Below are 12,936 nucleotides of genomic sequence, written 5' to 3' on the forward strand. Positions count from 1 at the left end.
CCCCACAGCCAGCTGGGGCCACCTAAGCCGCAGCACGCTCCACTTGGCCAAAATCCAAGCGCAGCCAGTCGGTTTCTGTGTGACGAGCGCGGGTGGCAGTCGCCGAGGGGGGCTGTCGCCCGCTCCAGCGATTGGCGGCGCTAACTGTCATGTGCGCCTCACGGGCAAATCAGTCATTACACACTTACGCTTGCGCGCACAGCAGTGGCTGGCGCTGGAGCTGGAGCTGGAGCTGGAGCTGGAGACTCAGCCCGCAGCCGAAGGAGGAGGACAGCGTCACAAATTATGTCAATTTGCTGATGCCGCTGCCGTCAAGAGACGCGGCGCACTGCCTAGACAGAGCCGTAATGTGTCTATGTCTGTGTATGTGTGTGTGTGTGTCTCTCTCTCTCTTTCTCTGTGTGTGTGTGTGTGTCAGTTTGCTCTGCTCGTTTGGGAGTTTGACATCTTACATGGGAATTACAAACGCAACGAAAATTGCTACAATGTTTTGCGACAGTCCAAATAGAAACTAATACACGCACATACACACACACACACACACACACACACATGCACACACACACACACATGCTAAACACTTTGGGCCATCATAATAAGTACATGACCACAACTATTTGATGTACACAAATATTTTGGGAATTGTTTTTGTATGGTGTTAACAGTTTTATGTTGGCCAATTAAAGTACTTAAGTGAAACAGATGGGAACAATATATATATGTAAAAATGTTTATAAACCGTAAAGTAATGGAAACTAAATATTAATTGATATAACGTTTGCGGCTAAACATTATTATTGTTGAATATTTTATACAATTTATGTATATTATTAATTTTGATTTTGAGTATATTTAAAATTAAATTTTTATATGAAATGTTTCATTATTAATTTATGTATATACTTTAAATTTTTTATAAATTTGAATATATATGTAAGCAATATTTTTAAAATTTATTTTGGTGATTTTTAATCGCATTCAATTTGATTTTATTAGATATATATTCAAGTACTTATTTTGTTGCCCACAAGTGTATATAGTCTATGCATATATATGGCGATATCTAACTGTGTGCGTGCTCCTCATGCGACGTCATTTGCAAATTTTTGTAGTGTGTCATAAATTATACGACTGGGAATTGCTTTTCTATAAAACGTGCGCATATTAAATAAATGTCAAAAATTGTAGCATTGCCACCCATACCCACAGCAACACTCCGATACACACACACACACACATACAGACACACACACACACACACACGTACACGACACAAAGCCGTGTGCAAACTGAAATTATGCGTGAGGAATTTGTTGCTGGCGGGTGTCCCAAAATTAAATTACGCGTAACATCATTGCGGGTTCCCTTTTCAGGGTATTAATGAGCTTTGCGCTGTTTGATAGATCTCAGCGTTTTCTTGTATATGTGTGCGTGTGCGTATGCGTGTACGTGTGCCACAGGTGCACAGGTGTGCTGAGGCGTACAGTCTAGGCGTAAACCGCTGCTTAAATCGCTGTCAATCATCAATCAGCTCTGCATTGACAACAGCTTAAGCACAATATATTAAATCAATAATGTTTACCTGATTTAAAGCTGCTTTACCAGGATCAGAATGTAATATCTCATCACATCAGTTTCTTTGCCAGTTGACACTTCTCGCTTCCAGCTAAGTTTTAAAGAATTTCAATACGCGCTTAACTTTAGCACTGCAATTATCTCTATACATTCAGACATCAATATATATCTATATACATATATATGCATATCTGGCATAGTCTGCGGTCAGGGCGCAGCTCGTTAGGCCATGAAGCAATCACCTCAGGCAGCTGGAATTCAGCGCTGTAACCACTGTCATTTGCTGGGATTGCCTCTAGAGTTTGCTGCTGAGCCATTTCTCCGCCTCTTGCCCTTTTCACGCCCTCTCCGCGTGCCTTTTCCTATATCTATTTGCAGTGACATCAATTGGCAGTTTAAATGCAAAAGATGAGGCCGCCATGAAATCGCAGCTAGACAAACGGACGGACGGACGGACGGATGGACTAGGACTACGATTTGAAGTAAAACTGGGAGCAGAGCTCAACGCTGTTCGCCATCATCATCATTTCATTGTCGTTGTTGTTGGTGTTGTTGTTGTTGCTGCTGTTGTTGTCGACGTCATCGTAGTCATCGTTGTTGCTGTCGTCAATTTAGCATTAATATTCCCACTCACGTACTTGGTTGTGATTATGCGACTACGACTACGACTACGATGGCTACGATTGCGGTTGGGGTCAGAGGGATTGGCGGGCTGTTCGAGTTGAGAAGTTGGAGGCGTGCTCCAGCTAGGGAGATCGTCAGTGAGGGCTGTCGTGCGGTTGGGTTTCGTTTTTTGGCTTGCCTTGCGTGCCGTTGGCGTGACAGTTAAAAGGCAGCATTTTGTTGACATTTGTTGATGTTTAAGGCATCGAAGAAGGAGTCAAGTAATTGCAACTACAACAACAGCAACAACAACAACAACAATGGCAAAAGACAATTTAATATTGTGTTAATGACTTTGTCAATAGTCGCGCTGGTGTTGTAGCATTTAAAACTACACTTCACAGCTAGCTGCCTGCACTTGTATATGTTTCCACATAATTGACTTTTAGCCTAACTCTCTCTCACTCTCTATCTATCTCTCTCTCTCTTTCTCTCGCTTTACAGTTAGCACAGTTGCCGTGGAGGCCGTGCTGGGACGCACCGCATCCTTGCCGTGTGACATTGAGCCAGAGGCAAAGGACGATCGCGTCTATATGGTCCTGTGGTTCCGTGAGAGCGCAGGCAAACCACTTTACAGGTAAGTGCAAACGCAAATGCCATTTACGCAGGTATTCAATTGTGAACATAAACGAAATGACAGAGTTTCCTGCTGCAAAATATGCGAGTCGATGATACCCTATAAACGGTTGAAGGATATTTGTGAAGCAGAGATTCTCAATATAAATTTTACCACAGAAATGAAAGGCAATTTAAACATATTAAATAATAAAAATAATTTATTTTTCCTAGCTATACGCATGGAAATTTTATAATGCAATACAACAATCAAAGAATTATAAATTATGAAATTTCCCGACAATTTTAGCAAATATTTAAAATCTTCTTAAAATATTAAATATTTTAAATATAATTTTCAGCTTATTGTATTGTGCGTCTATTAGGCTTATGTATTTTATTTGCCGTACATCACTTAAATTATTTATTATAAATCATTTCATTAGCCATGCGGCAGCTTTAAATATTCTCACTCAAATTCTAATATTAGAATTAATCCGACCATTTTTCTATAGAAACTCTAGCGCTGTGAAATAATTATGCCAAATAACTCATGCAAATTGGTTACAGGGGAATTCGCGCTCGCCGCACACGAACTCGCATTAATTATGATTCTATTTAGAGCTATAATGAGCACAGAGGATAAGAGACATAACTTAAATTCAATTTCAATCGGTTGGCGACAACATTTTAAAGTCTCTATGCGAGGTGTGTCTCAGTGTGTGTGTGTGTGTGTGTGTGCTGTAAACCTTTGGCAAGCGGCACTCAGTTAATGTACGGGCTAGCTTTTGATTTATGTTGAGGACCGGGGCAACTGTTCAGCACGTGATGAGAAATGGCGCCAGTTCATAATTTTCAAATAATTTATTATTTTAATAACATCATCAATATCAACTCAACTCGAGGCCCCAGAGTGCCTCTACGGGAAAGTGATGTGCCTAGGCCAGCGGCGACGGCAGTGGGTCAAAAACAAAAGCGAGCCGGGGCGAGGCCAAACGCTGCGACGTGAACTCATATATTAGCCGCAGGGCCAGAGGCAAAGGCAAAGGACATCAATGGCAGCCAGGCCAGCAAAATAATAGCAGCCAAAGTGAAAACTGTTTTGGTGGCAACTTTGATTATTTTAGGGCAAGAGCCGAGCCGGGGTCTTGCTGAGGTGTGCCACATGTGTGACTTTGTGTGTGTGTCTGTGTGTGTGTGTGTCCTTATGATGCTTCTGCTGTTATTTATAGAGCGGGCGAACGCTGTGAGCGTGTGCTTAGGTTTAATATGTTGCACATTATAAGCAGACATCGATATCCTTTAGCCTTGTCAATTTTGCTTACATGTGTGTGCTTCCTTCGCCAATATGTTGCCAGAGTCACGGCACAACGTGAGGGGGGCTAGGGGAGCTTGGCGACTCTAACAAGGGACAGGACTATGAACGCACGTGTATATCAAGGACAAGCGCGAGCTGTTCACGAGCTGTTGCTGTTGCTTGTGCTCCTGCGTCTCCTGCTATTCCAGCTGCTTCATGTGCTTTGTGTTGTTTTTGCCGCTGCCGCTGCCGCTGCTGCTGCTGCCTCGTGCACTCAATTGGAAGCAATAAATTTCAGTGCTGCACAGACAATGGGACAGCATCAGTGAGAAACTGAGTGAGGGGACAGAGAGAGAGAGAGAGAGAGCGAGAGAGACAGTGAGTGGAAAAAAATGTTTGCCAAAAACTAGGAAAATGTCGAAAACAATAATGTTGCAAAAATTTCCGACTTTATAACCAAAATATCCGAAAGTGATTCGAATTCGATTTCCCTTCCTTGAAAGCGAGCAGCAAAAAGCAAAGTAAGAAAAAAAATAAAAGAATACGGCCAAATAAATATAAGACAGTAAACAAGCGAGCAACAGTAACAGCAGCGACAACAACAAGACTAAGCCACAGCGGGGACAACGCTGGGCGAGGAGAGATGCAGGGCAAGCAACAAGAGCATATATATATGTATGTATAGAGGAGAGTGCTTGCTGGGGCTTCTACAAGTTGGGTTCTGCGGCATAAAATTGCCAGCGCTGCGTGAAATCGAAGGCAACTTCAGTTAAAAAGAAACGAGAGCCAAGAGCTAAGACCAAAAAGATGCCAAAATTGAAAGGCAGCAGGCGGGCCGGTATTTGTATGAGTGTCATATGTATGACTGTTTGTGCGTGTGTATGTGTGTGTGTGTCTGTGTGTGACTGCCCGTGTGTGCGCTTTCCGTTTGCCACATTTTGTAAGGATGTCACAGCTTGCAGTCCGGAACCAAGCCCGAGCCTTACCTAGAGCCCTGTCTAGGGTTCTCTCTGCATTTGACAGCTTCGCACCAACGACAACAGCAACAACATCAACAACAACAACAACAACAGCAACAAAAGCTCTCTTAGCCCCGCCGGGCCGAAAGGCAAAAAATATTAAAAATTATAATGTTAAAATTTGCTTTGTTGTCTGGACCAGCTGAGCTGAGGATTTTTTGTTAGGGTTAGGATACGTTTTATGCTTTGCCTTTTATACCACGCTCACAGGGCAAGTGGCTAAAAGGGGTATAATATATAGATATCAGGTAGAGACAGGGACTTATCGATGTGACTATAAAGTATATAAATTATGGATAGTCAGCAGTCATCGCAGTCCTTGTGTAGTAAATGGAAAATAGTTCATATAATATTGTAGCCAGCTTATAACTGTTTCTTAAGAAAGGCTTCATTCCAAAAGACTTCAACAGTTGACGACTACAGGGTATCTCCAAGCTGAGATCCATCTCCGGTTTTCCCTTTTTATGGTCCATACCTTTGCTGGGATTTGTTTCGGGCGCGATTTGACCCTTGAAATGCGATTTTCATCGGATTGTTTTTGTTCGCTTTCATATATTCAACTGTTATGGATTGTTGCGATTGAGTTTCAGTTGGCCGTTCGACATTCGTTCGACAAGAGGTCAGTCAGGCGGCGTTATTAAAATTAACATTTGCCATTTGGAGGGCGTGACAGGCAGCTGTGGCAGGCATTTAGCTGCCGTCATGTCATGTCCAATATTGCAAGTCATCAATGGCTACAAAGCAAAGCCAACAGCAACGGCAGCGGCAGCGGCATCGGCATCGGCATCGGCAAAAGCCGGAATAATAAACAAGAACAAAGGGCAGAGACAATGTTGGCCAGAGCTGTGGCCTCTGCGCTGCCGGCCATAAAAATAACGTATCGAGTATGGCCGCAATCAAGGTTAATTGATTTTTAAAGCCAGCGTGGTGCCCGGCTAACGGATTGGAGGGTTCCCTGCTGCTGCTGCTGCTGCTCCTCCTGCTGCTGTGGTGGGCTGTATTCGGGCTTAAATAATGAAATTTGCTGCACTGCAAAACGGCAGCTGTGCGTGTCGGCCCAAACGGCTGTTGTGGCTGTCAAAAGGCAGCCATAATCCATGTTACGGCCCACGCTAACTGCCATAATCGTCAGCGCTGGCCACTGGCCCATAAATACAAATATACACATGTATACACACATTGTATATATACATATGTATACATATATATAGTGGCCATGCAGACGGTGTGGCAATCGAAAGTGCATTCACTCCAGTCTCTGTCTGTGTTTGTGTGCATGTGCGCGCCATGCACTTGGCGCTCTACTTGAGAATCTGCCGGCCACAAAAGTAATAAACCACGAAATGGTATTCAAAATGGCTGGCAATAAAATCCACCAGCACCAGCAGGAGCAGCAGCAGCAGCAGCAGCAGGAGCAGCAGCAGCAGCCCGCAGGACTCGCCAAGTTGGCCAAAAGTCGAGCCAATGGCAATTAACTCGAGTGCATTTTCGGGGGCTTTACGAGCGAAGCATCGCGACGGCAGCGGCGACAGTGCGGCACAGCCAACGGCAATTGCAACTGTGCCGCACTTGGCGCAAATTCCAGTTAGATGGGTTATTTAAAACTGTAATTAAGTCGCCGCATATGTGCATGTGTGTGCGCGTGTATGCGTGTGCGTGTATGTGCGAACAACGGAAATGCACAGAGCACATGCAAATCGATTTTCAGCCACTAAACTTTGACTCGGCATTAATGCATTTCATCTACTGCCATTGCGGCCACGAAATGCTTACGACCTACTCTATTCAAATTTCCTAATGGACTTCTGTGGTGCCCGCAAACGATGCTCCATTGTTATATATTTTTTCATTGGGCTTTACCACAATCAATCTTTCATTTGGAGTAATTGAGATTTTATGCTGAGTAAACGGCTAAAAAGATTAGGTTTCTTTTTATAAGTTTTAAAGACTTTTGACTAGATCTTAAGAGACTTTTTTTGGGGGGAGTTGATAAGTCGATTGAGTTGATTAGTCTAAAAGCATCATAGTTTAAATGAATAGCAGAGGCTCATTTCAAAGTATATCAAGTGATAATTGCCAAGTATTATTGATCTCTGGAGAGAGAGAAAGAAAGCTGCTGATAAAAACTCAGTTAAGCGCAAAAGATTGACTCAAAGACAAAATCTTAACATATACATACATACATATATTCCGCGTATGTATAACTCCCATATCTTCAAATAACTCTCCCTCATGGCACATTGTGTAAGCTAAAACTAGAAAACGTTTAGCATAGATTGTGCAAGCTTTGGCAAACTACAAATACACTTTTAGCTATAAATAAAAGAAAAATAATCCAACTTAAAATGGAATAGCAAAAAAAGCCAAATAATTCAGCTAAACCAAACTGAATGCAGCTGAAAAACAAAAGCCTTTACAACAATATGAATTCATTTCTTTGGATCATGCTAAACTTTGGCGAAAATCAACAATCAACAACAACGACAACATTCGAGCAGAGAAAATGGGGAACGTGGCAAGATGAAAGTTTTATTTTGAATTTATTGCCGAATTTATTGGGCAACACTGCATAAATTTGAACTTGGCCATCATGGAGGACTTTACGTTTTATATACATATATGAGTGTGAGCGTGTGTGTGTGTGAGTGTGTGTTTGCTTATACTTCTTTTTTTTTTGTTCTTCGTTTTCATATATTCATATGCTACAAATTATATAGTAAAAGCAAAGAAGAAGAGTCAGCGAAAAGTAAACAAAACAAAAATAACAAAAAAACACCAGCGGCAACAATGTGCGGAATGATGCCAACAAATGTCAACACTGCGAGTGGGAAAACGTTGGGTTGGGATGGGCTGGGGAAAATTGGAGAAAAACTGTTGTTGGCAATAACAAAAGAAATTTACAGATATTACACAGCATGGCTCCATAATAATACCAATACATATGAAAGAAAAAAGCAAAAAAAAAAAAAAAAGAAGCACAAAAACAAAAGGGACAGTAAAACCATTTGCATACGCATGTATAAGTGTATGTCAGTGTGTGAGTGTGCATGTGTGGGTGTCTGTGTGCATTGTGTATTGTGTATGAGGGCGTGAACAGCTCTTTTTTCATTCATATTTCTCGCCGCGATCTACGTTTGTTTTACTGTTTTTCTTTTTTTTGTTTTTTTTTTTCTTTCCTTCTGCTGTAGCGAACCAATTTAAAATTTGTTGCGAGTTTTGCGAAGTTCCGTTGCATACTTTTTGGCGCATCAGTTATGCTCGCTCTTACTTGAGCTTTATCTGGCGCTGCTTATGTTGGTTGGCTTTTTTCTATAAATTTGATACGGGCATACGACCTAGCAATTGCCACCTGCCTAATATGGCAAAAGTTGCCACAAACACAATTCACCCTATTTGCTGAGGGCCTTTGCCTGGCGCCCTCATAGTTTACCGACTTTTGTCTGGCGCTGCATAATTAAAGTCAACAGTTTTTTTCTCTGTTCTCTCGGAGCTGGGGTACATGTGTTTAAACTGTCGAAAAAAAAGGAAGAAAAAATTGCCATCAGCCACACGAGGCAGCCAGGATGCGGGACAGGGACTCACTCTGACACATATTGTCATAAAATTATTCAATGGTTATTGTCATCGTCATCACACACACACACACACACACACACACACACACACACGTAAAGGCACATATACATATGTATATATATGTGAAGTTAAAAGTTTTTGGACCCTTATTTTGTAACGTCGCCTTCGTACCCCCTACAGCCCTTTTGCAATTTTTTCGAATAGCATTTCGTAAGCGTTGCAAAATAAAAAGGCAAAAACATTAAATGGCAATATGAGAAGGCCCTTTATATACACATATGTATATAGCCACACATATATTGGATTAAGGTAGGAAGCGTGGCTACCGACATATGCGTTTAGAGCTTGGGCGTTGCCAAAAACGAAGAAGAAGAAGAAAACAAAACGTAATTACCAAACCATGTCCAGAAGGTCTTCGAGGGATTTGCGCGCTCGTTTTGTTTAAATAACGTGGCTCATTCATTCGAGCAGAAGATAAAGTGCTACCAATTAACGCAAAATAAATAAAACTCAACTAATTGTTGCCAAAACCAGAGAGATTGCAAGAGACAGAGAGAGAGAGAGAGAGAGAGTGGGGAGGGAGTGGGGAGGGACTTTGGACAAAAGAAATGAACGAGCATCAGTCTGAGCTGAGGTTGGACCCTAGGCAAACTCTTCAAAAAAAAAAAAAAAAAAAAAATTGACAGACGCACGGACGTCCGCCCACTCGGCCACTTGGCCGCAACCGACGACAGTCGACATTTCTGCAACTGCCACAATGTTGTCGTGTCTACGTTTTTCCTGCCAGCTCGACGCTTGGCCCACTTCTATTTTCCTTATTCCTCTGGCCGCCATTTTCTTTACAATTTTTACTGCTCGAGCATTTTGGCAGAACGTTTTCTTTTGCTTTCTCTCTTCAATTTTTATTTCTTGTTGTTTATTTTTTGCTTCTTCTTCTTCTGTTCTTTTTGCTCATTGTGCAAACTTGGCATTATTGTTTCCTAAGGCCAACAACGAAGAAAACACAACGTCAACAGTGCCTAGGCTGGGTCATGCCCAGTCAGGCCATACGACAGCAGAGGACAGACAGTATTGCCTGTTGGGCTGCTCCCTCACCGGGCAATCCGCACCTTGCCTTATCGCCGCTGTTGTTCCCCTTTGTTGACTAGTCGGCGTTGTCTATTGTTTGCGTAGACGCCAAATTAAAATCAGCCACGACAATCACAGCACCCAAATGCTGCGTTCAAAACTACTTTGTATACCCTGTACGTTTCAAATTCAATCATTTGCAGAAGGGGAACATTGTTTAGGGCTAGCATATGTTGCTTGCATATGAGCTCTTAAATGTCTTCTACTCTTATTGACTCTCTCTGTATCTCACTTGCACTCTCTCTCTATCTCTCTCTCTCCATCTCTCTCTCTCTCTCTTTCTCTCTCTTTGTATATGATCAGCATCTACTTTTCCTTCTCCTCTTGTGTTTCTGCTGCTGATATATTCGATACTGTTTGTCTATGTCTGTCTCCTTCTCTCTTTGTCTGTCTTATCTAAGAATTCCAAGGGAAATGTCTCGCTCTCTATTACTCCCCTTTTCTCCTTTTATTCTGTCCCTCTTTCCTCACTTTTGTGTCTCTATCCTCTCATTCTCCCTCTACCTCTCTTTCTTTCACTATTTTGTTTCTTTCTCTCTCTCTCTCTCTCTAATTCACTCTATTACCTTCTCTATCTACCTCTCTCTCTCTCTCTCTCTCTTTCTTTATATGATGTACTTACATATACTATTACCAATATAATAAATATACTTCTGCTCCTCTCTCTACTTATTATTAACCCTAATCAATATTCCATCAGAAAATACAGATCATCTCTTAGTCGATCATTTCACATGCTCATTCACTCCAGTTATGTTTAAACATTTTTCTGTTTGGCTGCAGAGTGCGTAAATCGCCTTCTGTTTACATATTCGCGCATATATATTTAATTAAGCTAATTAGGGAACGTGCTCTGGGCGAGAAAGCGGCTTAAGCCCGGCTTTTGAGGGCGAAATTTATGCGCCGCATGGGTTACTGCATTTCAACAATAATTAGAACTGTCTGCCTTGGTCAACACATGACGCGGTCTCAGCATAAGGTGTTGCCGTGGGCGTGGCCGCGTAGGGCGTGAAGGCAACGAGAGCAACGAGAGAGCAGCGGGGCAAAGAGAGCTCGTGATAAGCATAAGAAATATGAGCACCGGATATAAATTGTGTCAGCGGCAAAATGATAAAAAACCACTTAAAGGCGCAAACAATACTCTGCTGGCTGCCAGGGTGGTTGGCTGGCAGAAGGCAGAAAGAAGGGAGGCGGGTAGCCGGCACAATGACAAACCGCTCGACTAACCGCAAGCGCAGCAAAAGCAAGAGGGCAACAGTAGCAACAACAACAGCAACACAAATAGCGACAACAACGGAAACAACAAAAGGACATACAACTTGTGCTATCTCTGTGTGTATGTGTATGTGTGTGTCTGTGTGTGTCTGTGTGTGTGTGCCGCGTGCTGTCTTTGCTTTTGCCAAGTCATTTGCGGCACTCGGCGCTGCTTGGGGCTGGTGCCTGGGGCCAGCCGTGCTGCCCAGCCGCTCGGACGGACATTAACAAATACAATAAAAAAACAAGTAAGAAAACTCTAGTCGAGACTGCTCGACTAGGAGATACCCTGAACCTACACTTGTACACTTCTTTTAGGCACACATACATAAACACGCACGTAGTAGAACTCACTCTGCCAACTGCGCAGTAAGCAGCGACTGCGCTTGGGCTGCGCTGCAGTGTGGGCAATATTATGAGAATTTATTTGTTGAATAATTTAATTTCTAGACGTACGATCTTAATGAAACTTTCAGAACGTAATCATGATGTATAAACGTATGTGTATACCGAAGCTCAAGTCTCTAGTATTTGATATACGACTTCTACAAAGATGAGGGTGAGGGGGTGGATATAGAGGCGGGGGGTAAATTTTAACAAAAACCGAAATTGTATAAAATACGTCTTAATATATATTTAAAATTTGGACACTCTAGCTATAATGATGTAGGAGATATAATTTTTTAACTGACTTTCGATAAGGTTTTTTATCGATAAAAAAATATCGGAATGAGTTATCGTTTTTTAGTGATAAACTCGATATGCGCGCGATATATATGGACATTTTAAAAAAAAGTTGAAGTCTCTAGCTCTTATATCTTCTGAGATCGACGCGTTCATACATACGGACAGACGGACGGACGGACGGACGGACGGACGGACGGACAGACAGACGGACAGGGCCAAATCGACTCAGCGTGAAGCCAGCAAAAGAAAAAAAAGAAGAGGAGAAGCAGTGAACCACGAAGAAAGAGAAAGCCCAAAGATAGCACGTCAGGCTTTTTAATGCGCAAAATTGCAAACGTTTGCCTCTAGCTGCGGCGCGAAAATAATGCGAAACGGAAGAAATTAGTTGCGTGCAAATTTATGCCCAAAGGTTTTGGTCAGCCTGAACCCCACAGGAAAAGGGTCATTCCGTAGACGCGTGAAATTTCAGACAACACCTCGACACGCCCCCGGCCCTCAAAGGCGGCCGCAGCCACTCTTGAACATTCTCTAACGATCCCTTTTATTGGCCTAGCACACTGCGACAGAGGCAATAAGTGAAGCCAGCTTGATGGCTCCCTATCAGCAAATGCCGCAGTTACAAAACGTTTAAATTGAAAAATGTGCTAAATTGCGGAGCCATTTTTATTATGCAATGGCCAGGCCACAGTGAAGCTACAGTGAAGCCCCGTTAGCAGCATCAGTTTTTCTACAAGTTACGCATACGCATTTGCAGTTATTTTTATTTGCCTTTTATTTGTAATTTTTATGAATCAATAATATGCAAATAGGGAATTTCTTTGCCCACCTGTAAAAGCTTTTATTAACTCGTTGATATTTGCAGTTACTCGATGTGCTTTATTTTTAATGTTTCATTATGAAGAAAATGCATAATTCATATTTGCACAAAACGTTGTGAAAAAACATGATAAAACAAGCATACATTACAGGATTGAGGTGCTATCGAATGCCCTATTTATTGAGTGATAACCGAAGTTTTTTACGCGAGTGCCGGATGGTAGAGGTGGCTTTTGGTCTTTTATTGGGCTAGGTATATTTAAATACTTTTAAAATGCTATTTATCTCGAAACTATGTAAAATATCTATTTTTTGCTCTGAATATAAATATCTGAATATTAAAATAAATACATTTCGTCGATAAAT

The 12,936-nt window shown here is 42.0% G+C and overlaps 1 protein-coding gene across 1 annotated transcript in view; it reads left to right on the plus strand.

Moving 5' to 3' along the window:
- The window catches only part of side-III (sidestep III), a 99,732-nt gene that overhangs the window by 57,757 nt on the left and 29,039 nt on the right, over positions 1–12,936 (plus strand). Inside the window, exon 3 of the mRNA XM_030383563.2 lies at positions 2,683–2,815. Within this exon, the coding sequence (XP_030239423.1) occupies positions 2,683–2,815 (133 nt within the window). The remainder of the gene's footprint in view (positions 1–2,682; positions 2,816–12,936) is intronic.

This window comes from Drosophila navojoa, chromosome 2, assembly GCF_054131105.1.
Source record: "Drosophila navojoa isolate 15081-1374.11 chromosome 2, UAZ_NAV_1.0, whole genome shotgun sequence".
Taxonomy (NCBI): Eukaryota; Metazoa; Arthropoda; class Insecta; order Diptera; family Drosophilidae; genus Drosophila; species Drosophila navojoa.